Consider the following 20,769-nt stretch of genomic DNA (forward strand, 5'->3'; position numbering starts at 1 on the left):
GTCGCCGCCGCGTCGCCGCCCCGTCGTCGCCCCGCCTCAGTTCGTTCTGCCTCGGTTCGCCGCCCCGTCGCCGCCCCACCTCGGTTCGTTCTGCCTCGGTTCGTTGCAGCGGTGCCTCCAATCGCCGGACAGGCCTTCTCCTGAGCCTCGTTGCAGCGGTGCAACATGGACTTATAAGTCCCGAGTCCCTACTCGGGACTTATAAGTCCCTGTAAACAAACAGGTAGGAAATTATGACTTATAAGTTGAGACTTAAAAAAATCCTAAGACTTATGAAACAAACAGGGCCAAAGTCGGAGCCCTCACGAACAATTGTTGGAATAAGGCTCCTGACTTTCCTGGAAAAAAAGTGGTAGCGGTGGTAGTAGAAGTAAGCAAGAAGAGAAGCGGTCGTACCTGGACAAGATGCCAAACCAGGTGGAAAGAGGAGGCACGAGTGCATCGCCTTTTGCCCGCTTTCCAATTTTCCCTCCCCCTCATCAAGTCATCACACAACCGGGTGGCCACAGCGTTTTACCTGTGGCGCCCCGCCCCACCCCACTCCCTTCTCTGTTTTATAGCACCCCCTGCCCGCCTGCGTCCTCGGTTTTTCTCCGCTGAGCTTTCCTTCAACCCCGCTCAACTCCCGTCCTTCCTCCCTACAAATCTGGTCTGCTGGCCGCCGGGTCTCTCGCGCTCGCGCAACTACCTCAAAACCCTAGCCACCCTCGCGACCCAGTCGATTGGATCGCCCGCTTCCTCCTCCTCCTCCTCCACCCACACCCAGGTGCGTCGGCTGCCGGATTCTCCTCGCCCTCCCTACCCGCTTCCATGTCTATATGTATGTATATGTCGTTTGCCGGGAAGCGCTTGCTCCTGTCTGTTATCGTCTCCGATGCGCGCCGGGATTTTCGTTTTCCGCCGATTCGTGCCAGATTCACGACTCTCTGAAACCTGTTTTCTTTAGATATCTCTTTCTGACTGTGCGCGTGTTTCTTCTTTCATGGTTCTTGTGATTGTGTGATGTGCAGAGAAAGTCATGGCATGCCCGTTTGTTGGTTTGGTTTTCCTCTGAGATAAGAAATTTTTTGGCGGCTTTCATTCATGCGCTCTTTCCTCTCCTTTCCTTTCCTTTAGCATGCAGCCTTTTGCGCCCCCTTTTTTGGTGCTTTCTGTTCAGGGTGAGCAATCTGGTGATACAAACGGCCGCCGCTGGAATTTGTTTCTTACCTCTTTTTCTCATACCGGGTCGTTATGGATTATGGCTCCCGATTTCTAGTTTTTCATGGGCCATTCCTCAAGGCATATGGACGTGTTTGCCTCAGATTTGTCTTCTCTGTTTCGGTTGCCCTTGTTAATTCGATGACTGACAGGGAAGATCATTTCGGTGGATGTCCCTTTGTATCACCTGTCACTATTCGTGCTTCGTTAAATTATGGCTGGGTTGATGTACAAAACTTTAGATTCTTGCGAATGCTAATTACAGAATTAGAGTTATAATAGTAATAAACGTCTTATCGCTTTTGCTTGTTTTCTTGGGTATGCAATCCCTTCAGGGGTATGATACATTTCCATTTCTCAACTTTTCGAAAAAAAAAATCATTTCTCAAGCGAAGTAAAAAGGTGAAGACTCACCGGCGTTTCCTCACGAACTTTGTGAAAACCTGTCATAATATTGTCCAGTTGCACGGTTTGGGTTGGCGTCTAGGTTTTGGGAATTAAGACTCGGCGAGTTGCCATGGATAACAAGGCTGGCTGTCTCACGAATAATTACTTATTGATGTCAATGTTTGATCTGAAAAGCAAATCATAGCTGATGGGATCGTTGTATCTTTATTGATTGGAGGCTCCTCCAAAAGCACTGGCACTAATCCTATGACGAAAAAAATGCAACAATATTATATCTAAGCTAGCTACTGCCAGACTGCCAACAACTGTGGCTTGTCGCAAAGAGATTGGTCACCATTGCTTTTGCAATGTTTGGCAAAAGGGTCGTTTTATCAGCCTGGCAGGATGCTAAGGAAGTGCAGCATCCCATAGTTGTGGTAGTGAGACAAATAAGAGCCATACTTGTGGCAAAGTTTGGTTATGCAAAAAATGTGATGCCATATTGATTGAGGCGGCGTCTAGTTTTAGGTTGTCCCAACTTCTGTAAGGGCATGCACAAGAATCTGATGCGCGCGCTAAGCATATGAAGAATTGAAGACCTTACTATAACTCTTTTAGTTGTGAGTGAAGACTACCTTTTTCCTTCTTTTCGACAAACTGGTCATACAATCATCTCCTGGCAAGTAATACATACTGAACTTAAAAATACTGTAGAAGGGATGAGCTAGTAGTAAGTGAATAGGATCTCCCCGAAGTTGGTGTTATTCTGATAACCCTGTGGTTGGTACTTCCTATAATGTGTTTTGCAAAAGGAACATGACATAATTTTTAGCTATAATATGTGGGCTACAGTGTCAGCAACTTTAACATTTTCCTTCTGATGTGCACTAAAAATAGACAAGTGAAACATGTATTTAGCATGATCTACAATCTTTTATCCACCACATAAATTTTAACAAGACTATGTTCTTTTTGCAGGGACCGCTGATTTCACTCCTGTGTGTTCTCAACTCATTTGGGCTCCGCGAGTGCTGCTATACTGGGTATAATTCATCATCTTTGATATCTTCTTTGATATCTTCTTTATTTTAAGGTCCTACATACCGACATTTTTCTGCCTTGCTACTGCATCTTATGAAGTGTACTTGTTGTTGGTTATCTTATGCAAATCAAAGATGAAACTGCACATTCTATTTCTTATGAAAGAATTAACAGGAAGCACGTATTCCTGTTCAGAGCAAAAGGTGTCATGCTGTTCAACTTCATTACTTGTTATAAGATAATGGGGTGCTGGTATTCAAATAAACAACAGATGACAAATGTTTAATGCAGTTGGAACTGCAATATTGAATTACACCTGGCCATCTATAGGGTCTAAGATTTGTTGTCCCCTCAACTGATATAGTACATGTGTAATCAATCTTTCTGATCTTTGATCTGTGTAGGCACTTACAGATCAACAAATAAAAATGATACATATAGACTCATCTCAAAACAATGCTATGCAATGTTATAATCTTATACTCCCTCCGTCTCGAATTACTTGTCTTACATTTGTCTAGATACGGATGTATCTAGACACGTTTTAGTGTTTGATACATCCGTATCAAATCTAAGACAAGTAATTTGGGACGGAGGTACTAATATCTTGAGAGAATATGATTATAAAAGCTAATTATTGAAGTCACTACAAAATTCTAAACAGAGTCTGTTAAATTTACAAGTTGAACGGTTTAGCATTAGGGTAAACCAACATTAGTTTGTTTTGAATTATAAAGGCACCGACAATTCTAGGATCTGTTGATCATGACAGAAGTGGACATGTCATGACTGTGCTCTCCTTTTAGTAGATAGCTGCTCCTGGTTGTGGTCTCCTTTTCTCTTTGTGTGCAATTTTTATGACCCTTTAATGTTAAGTAGCCTTTTATGGATCTATTTTTATTTTTGCTGCATGAGCTTTGTAGTTGAGACTTCCTAGATTCTCACCTCATATTTTTTTACTAATCAGCAGGATCATCACTTTCTGTTTGGCCTGAACTGTGGAAGTTTCTAAGTAGAAACTGAGGGTCAGTTCAAAACTTCATCCCACTCACCCCATACATACTGGCGAGAAATGGATCGTGATGATGTATCTGGCTTTGTTAGCGGGGGTTGCAAGCTGTTCTGAGTTTTCTAACCTAGTAGAAGTTAATAAATAAAGTTATGATACCAGGAAGTCAGTCAACTGGTGGTTCTTTTCATTTACTAATTGGTTGATGTTTCCGAATTGGAATGGACAAAACTTCTCATGGCCTTGGATTTGGTGATAGCATCAACTCGTTAAACACTTGTCATTACCAGAGCTCAGTCCAACATACTGCTCAGCATAGAGGCACTACACTTGATTCCACATCATACTCCAGCTTTTCATTCACTAACACAAAAGCCCTGAAAAGGAAGTGGGGTACTATGGCGGGAGCAGAAGGTACTGGGGATGCATTACTCACTCTGGGTTTAGGCCGTTCACCAAGTTCATCTGACAATAGCAAAGTAAGCTCTGCCACAGCTTGTGCAATGTCTCCGTGCTCGCTAAAGGAGGCTGATGAGGAGTCATCTGTTGATCTTAGCTTGAATTTTGAGCTTTCCCTTGGCAATGATGTTGCACACTTCCAAAGGAAATCCTCTGCTGGTTTGGTGGCCAAATCTCCTAAACTGGATCTTCAGTTGAGTTTATCCACTGGCTCACCTGAATCTGCTGTCACTTGTACAAATATGGTGTCACCAAATATTCATGATGGCTTGGACATACCAGTGACCTATTCATTACCAGCCATTATAGGGAATGGGTCAGCACCGTCTAGTTGGGGTTTTGAGCACTCTGTGATTTCATCATCATATGCGTCTGAAGCAACATATGCCTTCCCATTTTCGAAGATACCCAGACAAGAGAATGGTACTTTGTCTTCGCCAGTCATATCGTCAACTCTGCCAGCAAGTGTGAAGAGCTCGGTTGCCTGTACTTCGGTGGTAACTAACCCTCAGCAGCGCAATCTTAACACTAAAACCTGCCAGTTCCCTGGATGTGGGAAAGGGGCAAGAGGTGCATCAGGGCATTGCATAGCCCATGGTGGTGGTAGGCGATGCCAGAAACCTGGTTGCCAGAAGGGTGCTGAAGGAAGGACCATATATTGCAAGGCCCATGGCGGAGGGAGGAGATGCGAGTTTCTTGGATGTACAAAGAGCGCTGAAGGGCGCACCGACCACTGCATTGCCCATGGTGGTGGCCGCCGGTGCAGTAATGATGGCTGCTCCCGTGCTGCCCGAGGAAGATCTGGCTTATGCATCAGGCATGGAGGTGGAAAAAGGTGTCAGCAAGACAAGTGCACCAAGAGCGCAGAAGGTCATTCTGGCCTCTGCATCTCTCATGGGGGTGGGAGGCGTTGCCAATTTCCAGAATGTGCAAAGGGTGCACAGGGAAGCACAAAGTTCTGCAAGGCGCACGGTGGAGGCAAGCGCTGCACTTTCTTGGGCTGTACCAAAGGAGCTGAAGGCAGCACCCCTTACTGCAAGGGCCACGGAGGAGGCAAGCGCTGCTTGTTTGAGGGTGGTGGAGTGTGCCCCAAGAGCGTGCATGGCGGGACGCAGTACTGTGTTGCGCACGGTGGTGGGAAGAGGTGCGCTATTTCTGATTGCACCAAGAGTGCTAGAGGGCGGACGGAGTACTGTGTGCGCCATGGTGGTGGCAAGAGATGCAGGTTCGACGGCTGTGTGAAGAGTGCGCAGGGGAGCACTGATTTCTGCAAGGCGCACGGGGGAGGCAAGCGCTGCTCATGGGGCCTGCCGGACTCGAGCTTCGGTATTGGCACAGAGCAGTGTGATAAATTTGCTCGCAGCAAGACTGGCCTCTGTTCAGCTCACACCGCTCTAGTCCAGGACCACTGTGTTCATGGTGGTGGTACATTAGGCCCTGTGATCCACCACTTCGCCACAGATGTTAAACCCGACGAGATGGAAGTTGCTGCAGCAGTGAAGGTTGATCCTGTTTCGATGCAGTCGGAGCCTCCATTGCCGGAGGGCAGGGTGCATGGCGGCGGGCTGCTGGCGCTGCTTTCTCGCGGCGGAAACCACACAGGCCCTGTTGGTAACTCGGAGAACGGCGCTTCTGTCATGATGGCGTGGATGTGAGTGGGCGGACATTCTCATCAAGAATTGGTTGCTTCAAGTTTTGATCTGTTTCCAGAGCTAATGCTGTGATCCACATTTCACCAATTGTTGTCCTAGTCGTTTGGAAGTGATAGGGGACATATATCCTCCGTGTAGAATAAATAAGGGAGAGCGTTGTGGGATTCTCTGTTATTGTAATTAATTAATTATTAATGTCGTCAAACTGCCCTTGCTTTGTGTTTATTACAATATATATGTAGTCTGATACTGCTTCACATTTCCTACTTGGATGTCATCTCTCCGCAGTTTGCTTTCCTTCGTGTTTCTGGTAATAGTGCAGCAGGTAGTATAATTTTTTGGCGGGTAGAAGTACGTCGTCTATTGATCGGATGAGGGTTATTTGGTTATCGATTATTCATCAGATAATTCTCTTTTTTTTTGCGAGTCATCGGATAATTCTCTGTCGCCATGAACGTTGATGCACATGTCATTGCTAGAAACTCTATACCAACCAAAACACCAACCAAAGAGACCCTGGGAATCTGACTTCTAGGTGGTGGTTTCCTCCAGAAATTCCATATAGGCGTCCTGCGCCAATGTCAAACGCAACCTCGATTGCACTGGTTCTTCCTTAACCAGCACGCAACATGAATGATCTCCGAAAAGGAAAAGGAGATGATATGCAGTTAACTCAAGAGTAAAGGTTAATATGCACATGTAGCGACCAGATCTCAGACAGGGATCGGTAATGCTGATACGCGCAGTACTTGAAGAATTTATAATAGAGTAGCAATCACACACTTATTACATTGAATGTCTCAAAAGAGAACTTATTACAATAAATATGGCTTAAGGCCATCTAATAACGATAACAGCGGAAAGCTTGGAAGATAAGTGAGTCCATCAACTCCAACGACATCACTGAGTATAAGATCACGACCTAAGACACCTTACTCGTCGTCTGAAAAGTCTGCAACATGAACGTTGCAGCCCGAAAACGGGTCAGCACATGGAATATGCTGACAATGTAACACATAGAGAGTAATGAACAGAATAATGCTATCACTACATGCATATATGGCTGGTGGAAAGCTGTATGGTTACAGTTTTGCATAAAGCCATTTTTTCTACAACAAAGGAATATATTTTATTTAACTATGATGGTGGTTGTTAAATATTGAGAAGGTTCCTCCAACTCAATCTCAATTAAGCATCATCATTAACCCAACAAAATTAAATTAAGTAACATGATGAGATTCACATGATAATCCAGGTACTAGATACTCCAAACGTCCATAACCGGGGATACGGCTAACCATGATTAGTTTATACACTCTGCAGAGGTTTGCGCACTTTTCCCCGCAAGACTCGATCTCCTCCGCTTGATTTCTCGCACTACATGGTGTTTGAGAGACGGATGATCGAGACACAGTCTTTCAGAAGCATTAACTCTTTACTCTGGATAGACAATATCAACCTACATCCCCTACATTTGCTAGTCTACCACTGAAAGAGGTCACACAACATACTCAACTATGCTAGAGCGCATAGTAGTTTGCGGCTGCACACGAAAGTTTCTAGCATGAATAATCTCATGATCCCTTTGAGCCTGGGTGACGGTCCATAGGAGAATCACACGGTACCCCGGGATTTTCAAAAAAATACAGGCAACACCGGGTTCCCCAGTTGACTCAATCTATCCAGATGTGTATTAAAGTTGCCACCTTAAATAAACCATTACTTAACAATACTCACATCGGTCATGGATACACTCACCCAATCCACGTCTACTCGCATAGCATAGCAATATAAGCAAACATAGAAGTAACTCCCAAAGGTTTGATAATAAAACAGGTATTAGGTTCTACCTCATCTACTTCCCAAAACTCACATATTAATCAGATCCTAACCATGCAATTGTTTGAGGATTGATCTAATGCAATAAAACTGGGTAGTAAAGAGGTATGATCAAAGTGTTACTTGTCTTGCTGATGATCCGTGAAACCTAGAGACTCGTAGTAGCAAGCGGCGCACTCCGGATACTCTATCGCAAACAAACAAGCATACAATAAGCACTCATCTAATGCACACGTAAAACACAAATAAGAGATCTAACCAGAAAGTTCAACTTAAGAACTCCGGTTTGTAAAAAGAATCAAATCAAACGAAGCAACGAAACTCAAACGGCGAAAGAAACAGGCTTCATTTACTAATCTGGACCTAATTCAAATTTTACGGTAGCAAAAACTTGTTTGAGTAGGTTAAACGGAAAAAGGGTTTCGAGACGAAACTCTAGGCGCTTGAATCACCTGATTCCGATAAACGAGCGAAAAGTTATACTAGAACGAAAATCGGATCAGAAATCGCGATCGGAAATAATCGCGGAAAATCCGAGAAAAAGAAAAACGGACGAACAGGCTAACGAATGAACGTTCGCTGTCTGCGGCTAAACGACGAAAACCATTCGTTAAAACGAACGTACGGACGAACGTCCACAAAATAAACTAAACCGAATCGGATCTAAAAACACGGATCTAGGGTTTTGAAAAAAACGATCGATTTTCTCGCAAAAACCGAGGCGGCGGCGGCTACCTCCGGCGAGGGCGGTGGCAGGGTCGGCGGCGGCGGTCAACGGCGGCGGCGCGGGCGGCGGCTCGCAGCGGCGGCGGATCGGGGCTAGGGTTTCGGGGGCGGGCGACTGGGCTGGTGGGGTGGCCTCCTGGCTTATAAGGGCCGGCCGGGCCAGGAGTCCGGGACGGACACGACCCGGTAGGTCGGTTCGTTTTTTTTAAATAATTTCGCGCAGAAAAAAAAATAAAAAAAATACTAAACGAACTCCAAAAATCCCGAAATAAATTATCCCCGTCCTCTAAAAATAAGACGGACTAGGTGAACATTTATTTGGGCCTAAAATTCAATTTTGAAAAACGCATTTTTCCTAATTCAAAATAAAATAGCGATAAACTCCGAAATAAAATCTTATTTGATTTTATTATTAAATCTCCAATATTTCTTTATTTTGGGAAAGTCATTTTATTCCCTCTCTCTTATTTTTATAATTGAAATATTTGAAGATAAAATAATTAAAATCAAATGATTCTATTTTCAAAATTTGAGAAAACTCAAATATGAAAATAACGAAATCCCCAACTCTCTCCGTGGGTCCTTGAGTTGCGTAGAATTTCTAGGATCTAGCCAAAATGCAATAAAACATGATATGCAATAATGATCTAGTGTATAACATTCCAAATTGAAAATTTGGGATGTTACAAACCTACCCCCTTAAGATGAATCTCGCCCTCGAGATTCGGGTTAGCTAGAAAATAGGTGAGGGTGGTTCTTCAGTAGATCTTCTTCTCGCTCTCAGGTGGCTTCATCCTCTGTATGGTGGCTCCACTGAACTTTACAAAACTTGATAACCTTGCTGCGGGTGACTCGGCTGGCATAATCGAGAATCTTGACTGGTTTCTCCTCATAGGTTAAATCACTATCCAACTGAATCGCTTCTAGTGGCACTGTATCTCTCAGCGGTATATCAGCCAAGTCTGCGTGGCACTTCTTCAACTGGGAAACGTGGAACACATCATGAACTCCTGACAATCCTTCGGGCAATTCCAACTTGTAAGCAACTTCTCCCATACGCTCCAAAACTTTGTATGGTCCCATAAAACGTGGCGCTAACTTTCCTTTAACTCCAAAACGCTTAACTCCTCGAAGTGGGGATACATGAAGATAAACTCTGTCTTCGACTTCGTATACTGTCTCCTTGCGTTTAGAATCTGCATAGCTTTTCTGCCTGGACTGGGCTACCTTGAGCCTATCGCGAATCAACTTAACTGTCTCTTCAGACTCCTTAATCAAATCTGGTCCAAACAGCTAACGGTCTCCAACTTCATCCCACAACAATGGTGTCCTGCACCTCCTTCCGTACAAAGCTTCGAAAGGGGCCATCTTCAAACTGGATTGATAACTGTTGTTGTAAGAGAACTCTGCATATGGCAATTTGTTGTCTGCTATGTCTTGAGCTTGCGTTGGTTTTTCTTGAAGATGAAAGGGTGATGCAGCAATAGTAGCGTAAGTATTTCCCTCAATTTTTAAGAACCAAGGTATCAATCCAGTAGGAGGCTCCTCAAAAGTCCCATGTACCTACACAAACAAACAAAGAACTCGCAACCAACGCAATAAAGGGGTTGTCAATCCCTTCACGGCCACTTGCGAAAGTGAGATCTGATAGAGATAGTATGATAAGATAAATATATTTTTGGTATTTTATAATATAGATGCAGAAAGTAAAGATGCAAATAAAAGTAGAATGAAAGCTTATATGATAAAAGATAGACCCGTGGGCCATAGGTTTCACTAGTGGCTTCTCTCAAGATAGCATAAGTATTACGGTGGGTGAACAAATTACTGTCGAGCAATTGATAGAAAAGCGAATAATTATGAGATTATCTAGGCATGATCATGTATATAGGCATCACGTCCGCGACAAGTAGACCGACTCCTGCCTGCATCTACTACTATCACTCCACACATCGACCGCTATCCAGCATGCATCTAGAGTATTATGTTCATAAGAACAGAGTAACGCATTAAGAAAGATGACATGATGTAGAGGGATAAACTCAAGCAATATGATATAAACCCCATCTTTTTATCCTCGATGGCAACAATACAATACGTGCCTTGCAACCCTTTCTGTCACTGGGTAAGGACACCACAAGATTGAACCCAAAGCTAAGCACTTCTCCCATGGAAAGAAAGATCAATCTAGTAGGCCAAACCAAACTGATAATTCGAAGAGACTTGCAAAGATAACTCAATCATACATAAAAGAATTCAGAGAAGATTCAAATATTTCTCATAGATAAACTTGATCACAAACCCACAATTCATCGGATCTCGACAAACACACCGCAAAAAGAGTTTACATCAAATAGATCTCCACAAGAGAGGGGGAGAACATTGTATTGAGATCCAAAAAGAGAGAAGAAGCCATCTAGCTAATAACTATGGACCCGAAGGTCTGTGGTAAACTACTCACAACTCATCAGAGCGGCTATGGTGTCGATGTAGAAGCCCTCCATGGTCGATTCCCCCTCCGGCGGAGTGCCGGCGAAGGCTCCAAGATGGGATCTCGCGGATACAGAAGGTTACGGCGGTGGATATTGTTTTTCGTTGGCTCCCTGGATGTTTTCGGGGTACGTAGGTATATATAGGAGGAAGAAGAACGTCGGTGGCCGCTCGTGGGGCCCAGGAGAGGTGGGCGCGCCCTCCTATCTCCTGGCTGCCTCGATTGCTTCTTGACTTGCACTCCAAGTCCTCTGGATCACGTTCGTTCCAAAAATCACGCTTCCGAAGGTTTCATTCCGTTTGGACTCCGTTTTATATTCCTTTTCTTCGAAATACTAAAATAGGCAAAAAAAACAGCAATACGGGCTGGGCCTCCGGTTAGTAGGTTAGTCCCAAAAGATATAAATGTAAAATAAAGCCCATAAACATCCAAAAGGGGTAATATAATAGCATGGAACAATAAAAAATTATAGATACGTTGGAGACGTATCAAGCATCCCCAAGCTTAATTCCTGCTCGTGCTCGAGTAGGTAAATGATAAAAACAGAATTTTTGATGTGGAATGCTACCTAGCATAATTCTCAATGTAATTTTATTTATTGTGGCATGAATGTTCAGATCCAAACGATTCAAAATAAAAGTTGATATTGATAAAAGAAATAGTAATACTTCAATCATACTAATCAAAGCAATCATGTCTTCTCAAAATAACATGGCGAAAGAAAGTTCATCCCTACAAAATCATATAGTTAGACTATGCTTCATTTTCGTCACACAAAAATGTTCCAAAATTCTACACCCCCGATAACAAGCCAAGCAATTGTTTTGTACTTAAATAATCTCAAACTTTTTTAACTTTCACGCAATACATGAGCGTGAGCCATAGATATAGCACTATCGGTGGAATAGAATATGATGATGGGGATTGTGTGGAGAAGACAAAAAAAGGAGAAAGTCTCACATTGACGAGGATAGTCAACGAGCTATGGAGATGCCCATCAATTGATGTCAACATGAGGAGAGGGATTGCCATGCAACAGATGCACTAGAGCTATAAATGAATGAAAGCTCAACATAAGAAAACTAGTGGGTGTGCATCCAACTTGCTTGCTCACGAAGACCTAGGGCATTTGAGGAAGCCCATCGTAGGAATATACAAGCCAAGTTCTATAATGAAAAATTCCCACTAGTATATGAAAGTGACAACATATGAGACTCTCTATATGAAAAACATGGTGCTACTTTGAAGCACAATATATGAGACTCACTATATAAAGAACATGAAGCTACTTTGAAGCACAAGTGTGGAAAAGAGATAGTAACATTGCCCCTTTTTTTCCTTTTTTTTCTTCTATTTTTTCTTTGGCCTTTCTTTTTCTTTTGGCCTTTCTTTCTTTATCTTTTTTTTTCTTTTTGGGCAATGCTCTAATAATGATGATCATCACACTTTCATTGATTACAACATATGAATTACAACTCAAAACTAGAACAAGATATGACTCTATATGAATGCCTCCGGCGGTGTACCGGGATGGTGCAATGAATCAAAAGTGACATGTATGAAAAATTATGCATGGTTGCTTTGCCACAAATACGATGTCAACTACATGGTCATGCAATGGCAATATGACAAAAGTAATGTATGTCATGATGATAAACGGAATGGTGGAAAGTTGCATGGCAATATATCTCGGAATGGCTATGGAAATGCCATAATAGGTAGGTATGGTGGCTGTTTTGAGGAAGATATAAGGAGGTTTATGTGTGACAGAGCGTATCGTATTATGGGGTTTGGATGCACCGACGAAGTTTGCACCAACTCTCAAGGTGAGAAAGGGCAATGCACGGTACCGAAGAGGCTAGCAATGGTGGAAAGGTAAAAGTGCGTATAATCCATGGGCTCAACATTAGTCAAAAGAACTCATATACTTATTACAAAAATTTAGAAGTCAACAAAAACCAAGCACTACGTGCATGCTCCTAGCGGGATAGATTGGTAGGAAAAGACCATCGCTCGTCCTCGACCGCCACTCATAAGGATGCACAAGCCAGGTACACTTCATGTTTCAGATTTGTTACACAACTTTAACCATACGTGCATGCTACGGGACTTGCTAACTTCAACACAAGAATTCTTTAATTCATAATCACCCAACTAGTATGACTTTAATATCACTACCTCCATATCTCAAAACAATTATCAAGTATCAAATTGATCATAGCATCCAATTCACTTCCTATGATAGTTTTTATTATACCCAACTTGGATGCCTACCATTCTAGGACCAATTTTATGATCATAGAAAATACCATGTTGTTCTAAAAGACTCTCAAAATAATATAAGTGAAGCATGAGAGACTAGCAATTTCTACAAAATTAAGACACCGCCGTGCTCTAAAAGATATAAGTGAAGCACTAGAGCAAAAACTATCAACCTCAAAAGATATAAGTGAAGCACATAGCATATTCTAATAAATTCTAATCAAGTAGGCTTCTCCCAAAAGGTGTGTACAGCAAGGATGATTGTGGTAAACTAAAAAGCAAATACTAATATAATACACGACGCTCCAAGCAAACCACATATCATGTGGCGAATAAAAATATAGCTCCAAGTAAAGTTACCAATGAACGAAGACGAAAGAGGGGATGCCTTCCCGGGGCATCCCCAAGCTTAGGCTTTTTGCTATTCTTGAATATCTTGGGGTGCCTTGGGCATCCCTAAGCTTAGGCCTTTGCCACTCCTTATTCCATAGTCCATCAAAGATTTACCCAAAACTTGAAAACTTCACAACACAACTCAACAGAAAATCTCATAAGCTCCGTTAGTGAAAGAAAACAAAACCACCACATAAGGTACTGTAATTAAATCATTCTTTATTTATTTTGGTGTTAAAACTACTGTATTCCAAGTTCTCTATGGTTCATACCACTTAATGCTAGCCATAGATGCATCAAAATAAGTAAACAACACACGAAAAGCAGAATCTTTCAAAACCAGAGCAGTCTGTAGCAATCTGTAACTAACGCAAATTTCTGGAACTCTAAAAATCCTACGAAAATAGGAAGTCCTGGACAATTTGTCTATTGATCAGCAACAAAAAGAATCAACGCAAAATCAAGTTTTTCTGATTTAACAAAACTAATTTCATGCGCGCAAAGTTTCTGTTTTTCAGCAGAGTCAAATTAACTATCACCATAGGTTATCCTATAGGTTCTACTTGGCACAAACACTAATTAAAACATAAAAACACATTTAGACAGAAGGTAGATGCGAAATTTATTACTAAGCAGAAACAAAAACAAAAAACATAATTAAAATTGGGTTGCCTCCCAACTAGCGCTATCGTTTAACGCCCCTAGCTAGGCATAAAAGTGATGATAGATCTAAGTAGTGCCATCTTTGGCACTCAATTCATAAGTAGCTCGCATGATAGATTCATAAGGTAATTTGACTTTCTTTCTTGGAAAGTGCTCAATGCCTTTCTTTAATGGAAATTGAAATCTAATATTCCCTTCCTTCATATTAATAATCGCGCCGATCGTTCTAAGGAAAGGTCTACCAAGAATAATAGGGCAAGAAAGATTGCAATCTATATCAAGAACGATAAAATCTACGGGCACCAGATTTCTATCTGCAACTATGAGAACATCATTGATCCTTCCCATTGGCTTTTTAATGGTGGAATCCACAGGGTGCAAATTTAAAGAGCAATCATCAAGATCATGGAAACCTAGAATATCACATAAAGTTTTCGGAATCGTGGAAACACTAGCACCCAAATCACACAAAGCAAAGCACTCATGATCTTTAATTTTAATCTTTATAGTAGGTTCCCACTCATCATTAAGTTTTCAAGGTATAGAAACTTCCAAATTAAGTTTTTCATCATAAGATTGCATCAAGGGATCAACGATATGTTTGGTAAAAGCTTTATTTTGACTATAAGCATGAGGAGAATTCACAATGGATTGCAATAAGGAAATACAACCTTCTAAAAAACAATTATCATAATCAAATTCCTTGAAATCCAAGATAGTGGGTTCAATGCTATTTAAAGTCATGACCTCTTCAATCCCACTTTTACCAAATTTAGCATCAAGATCTAAAAACTCTGAATTATTGGGACGCCTTCTAACTAAAGTTGACTCATCTCCAGTCCCATTATTATCAAGATTCATATTGCAAAACAAAGATCTAATGGGAGACACATCAATAACTTTAAGATCTTCATCATTATTTTCATTAAAACTAGAAGAACACGCCTTTACAAAGCAATCTTTCTTAGCACGCAATCTAGCGGTTCTTTCCTTGCACTTATCAACGGAAATTCTCATGGCTTTGAGAGACTCATGGATATCATGCTTGGGAGGAGTAGATCTAAGTTTAAGAGAATCAACATCAAGCGAAAGTCTATCAACATTCCTAGCCAAATCATCAACTTTGAGAAATTTTTCTTCAAGCAAGGCATTAAAATTCTTTTGAGACATCATAAATTCTTTCACACTATTCTCAAAATCAGAGGGCATCTTATTAAAATTACCATAAGAATTATTGTAGGAATTTCCATAATTATTAGAGGAATTGCTAGGGAACGGTCTAGAATTAAAGTTTCCTCTATAAGCATTGTTTCCAAAACTATTCCTACCAACAAAATTCACATCCATAGATTCATGATTATTCTCAATCAAAGTAGACAAAGGCATATCATTGGGATCAAGAGGAGTATTTTTAGTAGCAAACAACTTCATAAGTTCATCCATCTTTCCACTCAAAACATTGATTTCTTCTATAGCAAGAGACGCTTCAATTCCATTCGGGACCAAGTCCAAGTGGGAGACATAGAGATTTGCAAGATACATACGGATCTGAATGTTGCAGACCCATTGACTAAGCCTCTCTCACGAGCAAAACATGATCAGCACCAAGACTCCATGGGTGTTAGAATCATTACTATGTAATCTAGATTATTGACTCTAGTGCAAGTGGGAGACTGAAGGAAATATGCCCTAGAGGCAATAATAAAGTTATTATTTATTTCCTCATATCATGATAAATGTTTATTATTCATGCTAGAATTGTATTAACCGGAAACATGATACATGTGTGAATATATAGACAAACATATAGTCACTAGTATGCCTCTACTTGACTAGCTCATTAATTAAAGATGGTTATGTTTCCTAACCATAGACATGTGTTATCATTTGATTAATGGGATCACATCATTAGGAGAATGATGTGATTGACATGACCCATTCCGTTAGCCTAGCACTTGATCGTTTAGTATATTGCTATTGCTTTCTTCATGACTTATACATGTTCCTGTAACTATGAGAATTATGCAACTCCCGTTTATCGGAGGAACACTTTGGGTACTACCAAATGTCACAACGTAACTGGGTGATTGTAAAGGAGTACTACAGGTGTCTCCGAAGGTACATGTTGAGTTGGCGTATTTCGAGATTAGGTTTTGTCACTCCGATTGTCGGAGAGGTATCTCTGGGCCCTCTAGGTAATGCTCATCACTATAAGCCTTGCAAGCAATGTAACCAATGAGTTGGTTACGGGATGATGCATTACATAACGAGTAAAGAGACTTGCCGGTAACGAGATTGAACTAGGTATTGGATACCGACGATCAAATCTCGGGCAAGTAACATACCGATGACAAAGGGAACAACGTATGTTGTTATGCGGTTTGACCGATAAAGATCTTCGTAGAATATGTAGGAACCAATATGAGCATCCAGGTTCCGCTATTGGTTATTGACCGAGAATAGTTCTAGGTCATGTCTACATAGTTCTCGAACCCGTAGGGTCCGCACGCTTAACGTTACGATGACAGTTTTATTATGAGTTTATAAGTTTTGATGTACCGAAGTTTGTTCGGAGTCCCGGATGTGATCACGGACATGACGAGGAGTCTCAAAATGGTCGAGACATAAAGATTGATATATTGGAAGCCTATGTTTGGACATCGGAAGTGTTCCGGGTGAAATCGGCATTTTACCGGAGTACCGGGAGGTTACCGGAACCCCCCGGGGGGGTTATTGGGCCTACATGGGCCTTGAGGGAGAAGAGGGAAGGAGGCAGGAGGGGGCCGCGCGCCCCTCCCCTTCCTAGTCCGAATAGGACAAGGGAAGGGGGGCGGCGCCCCCCCTTTCCTTCCCCTCTTCCTCCTCTTTCCCCCCTTCTCCTACTCCAACTAGGAAAGAAGGGAGTCCTACTCCCGGTGGGAGTAGGACTCCCCCCTTGGTGCGCCCTCCTTGGCCGGCCGCCTCCTCCCCCCTGGCTCCTTTATATACGGGGGCGGGGGGGGGGCACCCTAGAAACAACAAGTTGATCTACGGATCGTTCCTTAGCCGTGTGCGGTGCCCCCCTCCACCATATTCCACCTCGGTCATATCGTCGCGGAGTTTAGGCGAAGCCCTGCACCGGTAGAACATCATCATCGTCACCACGCCGTCGTGCTGACGGAACTCATCTCCGGAGCTTTGCTGGATCGGAGCCCGGAGATCGTCATCGAGCTGAACGTGTGCTGAACTCGGAGGTGCCGTACGTTTGGTGCTTGGATCGGTCGGATCGTGAAGACGTACGACTACATCAACCGCGTTGTGCTAACGCTTCTGCTTACGGTCTACGAGGGTACGTGGACAACACTCTCCCCTCTCGTTGCTATGCCATCACCATGATCTTGCGTGTGCGTAGGAATTTTTTTGAAATTACTACGTTTCCCAAACAGGTTGTTGTTGTTGTTGTTGTTGTTGTTGTTGTTGTTGTTGTTGTTGTTGTTGTTGTTGTTGTTGTTGTTGTTGTTGTTGTTGTTGTTGTTGTTGTTGTTGTTGTTGTTGTTCCTCTGATTCTGATTCTGGACTCACATCTGCATCAATGCATTCTGCTGCTGGATCAACTGAGTGAGCTCCGGTGGGAAAGCAAATCCATTGTCACGTCTCAGAGGCATCTGAGGGTTTAGAAAAGATGAGAATATAGAATAGAAGGAGGTCTATAGAGAAAAACACTACCCATATGCACATGAGACAAATGCAATCAATATCACTTCAATCAAATTCAAACAAGGGCATACAACGGTCTAACTGTCGTTACAAAAGTGCTCTGACTATACTATAAACATGGGGGAATACTACTACTGTTATGGTGGTCGACTAGAAAAATTGATCGGTCGAAGACTCCATGATATCTGCTACAGCTTCATCAACAAAGTCATCATCGCTATCGTCTGGGTCCGAGTCGGTGTCGCCGATGATGATGTAGTTCTCCAGGCAAGTGCAATCATCATCTTCTCCTCCAGTCGCAGGGAATCCCATAAATACTTTTAGCTTCTTCTTCAGATCATCATTCTTCTCTACGAGTGTCGTCATTTCCTCCTCATATCCATCGCGTGTAGACTTGAGTTCTTCCTCCAGTTCCGTGATCTTGGTCATTGCCTTCTTCAGATCTATCATGCCTGCACACATCTGGTTCTCCTGGCGACGAATGTGTTGGTTTAACTCCTGGATGAAAGTTGCAATAGATCTATCCTTCCTGGTGCTGATCATCTCCCACTGCTCATCTCGGCGCCCACAAATCTAGTAAATAGTATGCTTGAGATCCTTCTGGTAAACTTCTCCAATGCGTCCCATGGTGATGTGGGCTGCCATGCTCTTTCCTAGACTCCAGGTTGGTGCATCAAAAAACTCTATGGGCTCAGTGACGGGCATGAACGTCCTTCCTGGAACTTGAACTTGAATCATCCAACACTCTTGTTCTGGTAAAGTGGCGATGTAGGTCCCGGTGAAGCTTGGTAGTCCGATGTTCAGGTATCTAGTGACTTCCTTCAAGTGGCGTCTGAAAAGTGTATCTTCATCCGGTTGCGTGAACTTGTTCCTTGCATCTGCCATCCTAAAAGAGTAGAAAAGATGAGCAGTCAGAAATGAGAAGAGAGTAGTGATCTAGGGCTTTAGCTTAGTGGTCGTGTCCTATAGTCAGCGTGTGCTCTGATACCATCTTGTAGCGACCAGACCTCAAACAGTCTGATCTCTGTGCATCAGTGTCATCCCTGGATCGGTAATGCTGATACGCACAGTACTTGAAGGATTTATAACAGAGTAGCAATCACACACTTATTACATCGAATGTCTGAAAATAGAACTTATTACAATAAATATGGCTTAAGGCCATCTAATAACGATAACAGCAAAGGGCTTGGAAGATAAGCGAGTCCATCAACTCCAACGGCATCACTGAGTATAAGATCATGACCTAAGGCACCTTACTCGTCGTCTGAAAAGTCTGCAACATGAACGTTGCAGCCCAAAAACGGGTCAGCACATGGAATATGCTGGCAATGTAACACATAGAGAGTAATGAACAGAATAATGCTATCATTACATGCATATATGGCTGGTGGAAAGCTCTATAGTTACAGTTTTGCATAAAGCCAATTTTCCCCTACAACAAAGGAATAAATTTTATTTAACTATGATGGTGGTTGTTAAACATTGAGAAGGTTCCTCCAACTCAATACCAATTAAGCATCATCATTAACCCAACAAAATTAAATTAAGTAACATGATGAGATTCACATCATAATCCAGGTACTAGATACTCAAAACTTCCATAACTGGGGACACGGCTAACCATGATTAGTTTATACACTCTGCAGAGGTTTGCGCACTTTTCCCTGCAAGACTCAATCTCCTCCGCTTGATTTCTCGCACTACATGGTGTTTGAGAAACGGATGACCAAGACACAGTCTTTCAGAAGCATTAACTCTTTACTCTGGGTAGACAGTACCAACCTACATCCCCTACATCTGCTAGTCTACCACTGAAAGAGGTCACACAACAAACTCAACTATGCTAGAGCCCATAGTAGTTTGCGGCTGCACACGGAAGTTTCTAGCATGAATAATCTCATGATCCCTTTGAGCCTGGGTGGCGGTCCATAGGAGAATCACACGGTACCCGGGATTTCCAAAAAAAATACATGCAACACTGGGTTCCCCAGGTGCCTCAATCCACCCAGATGTGTATTAAAGTTGCCACCTTAAATAAACCATTAGTTAAAAATACTCACATCTGTCATGGATACACTTAGCCAATCCACGTCTACTCGCATAGCATAGCAATATAAGCAAACGTAGAAGTAACTCCCAAAGGTTTGATAATAAAACAAGTATTAGGTTCTACCTCATCTACTTCCCAAAACCCACATATTAATCAGATCCTAACCATGCAATTGTTTGAGGATTGATCTAATGCAATAAAACTGGGTAGTAAAGAGGTATGATCAAAGTGTTACTTGCCTTGCTGATGATCCGTGAAACCTAGAGACTCGTAGTAGCAAGCGGCGCACTCCGGATACTCTATCGCAAACAAACAAGCATACAATAAGCACTCATCTAATGCACAGGTAAAACTCAAATAAGAGATATAACCATAAAGTTTAACTTAAGAACTCCGGTTTGCAAAAAGAATCAAATCAAACGAAGCAACGAAACCCAAACAACGAAAAAAACAGGCTTCATTTACTAATCTGGACCTAAGTCAAATTTTACGGTAGCAAAAACTTGTTTTAGTAGGTTAAACAGAAAAAGGGTTTCGAGATGAAACTCTAGGCATTTGAATCGCCTAATTCCGATAAGCGAGCGAAAAGTTATACTAGAACGAAAATCGGATCAGAAATCGCGATCGGAAATAATCACAGAAAATCCAAGAAAAAGAAAAATGGACGAACAGGCTAACGAACGAACGTTCGCTGTCTGCGGCTAAACGACGAAAACCGTTTGTTAAAACGAACGTACGGACGAACGTCCCCAAAATAAATTAAACCGAAAATAAACCGAACCGGATCTAAAAAACCAAATCTAGGGTTTCGAAAAAAATGATCGGTTTTCTCGCGAAAAGCGAGGCGGCGGCGGCGGGCTCCGGCGAGGGTGGTGGCGGTCGGCGACGGCGGGTCCGC

The 20,769-nt window shown here is 42.4% G+C and overlaps 1 protein-coding gene across 2 annotated transcripts; it reads left to right on the top strand.

The window, feature by feature from the left end:
- Positions 1 to 508: 508 nt before the first annotated feature.
- On the top strand, positions 509 to 6,014 carry LOC123070164 (uncharacterized). Of its 2 annotated transcripts, none has more exons than XM_044493199.1 (3): positions 509 to 766; positions 2,566 to 2,630; positions 3,596 to 6,014. In XM_044493199.1, the coding sequence occupies exon 3, from the start codon at positions 3,859 to 3,861 to the stop codon at positions 5,749 to 5,751; it is 1,893 nt and encodes a 630-aa protein (XP_044349134.1). In that variant the 5' UTR covers positions 509 to 766; positions 2,566 to 2,630; positions 3,596 to 3,858; the 3' UTR covers positions 5,752 to 6,014. The 2 variants fall into 2 exon arrangements, with proteins under 2 accessions (XP_044349134.1, XP_044349136.1); XM_044493201.1 differs by having other exon boundaries at positions 3,599 to 6,014.
- The last annotated feature ends 14,755 nt before the right edge of the window (positions 6,015 to 20,769 follow it).

The sequence above is a fragment of the Triticum aestivum genome, chromosome 3B (genome assembly GCF_018294505.1).
Source record: "Triticum aestivum cultivar Chinese Spring chromosome 3B, IWGSC CS RefSeq v2.1, whole genome shotgun sequence".
Taxonomy (NCBI): Eukaryota; Viridiplantae; Streptophyta; class Magnoliopsida; order Poales; family Poaceae; genus Triticum; species Triticum aestivum.

Excerpts from the sequence above, each read along its gene's own strand:
- LOC123070164 (XM_044493199.1), top strand. The coding sequence starts at position 3,859 with ATGGACAAAACTTCTCATGGCCTTGGATTTGGTGATAGCATCAACTCG.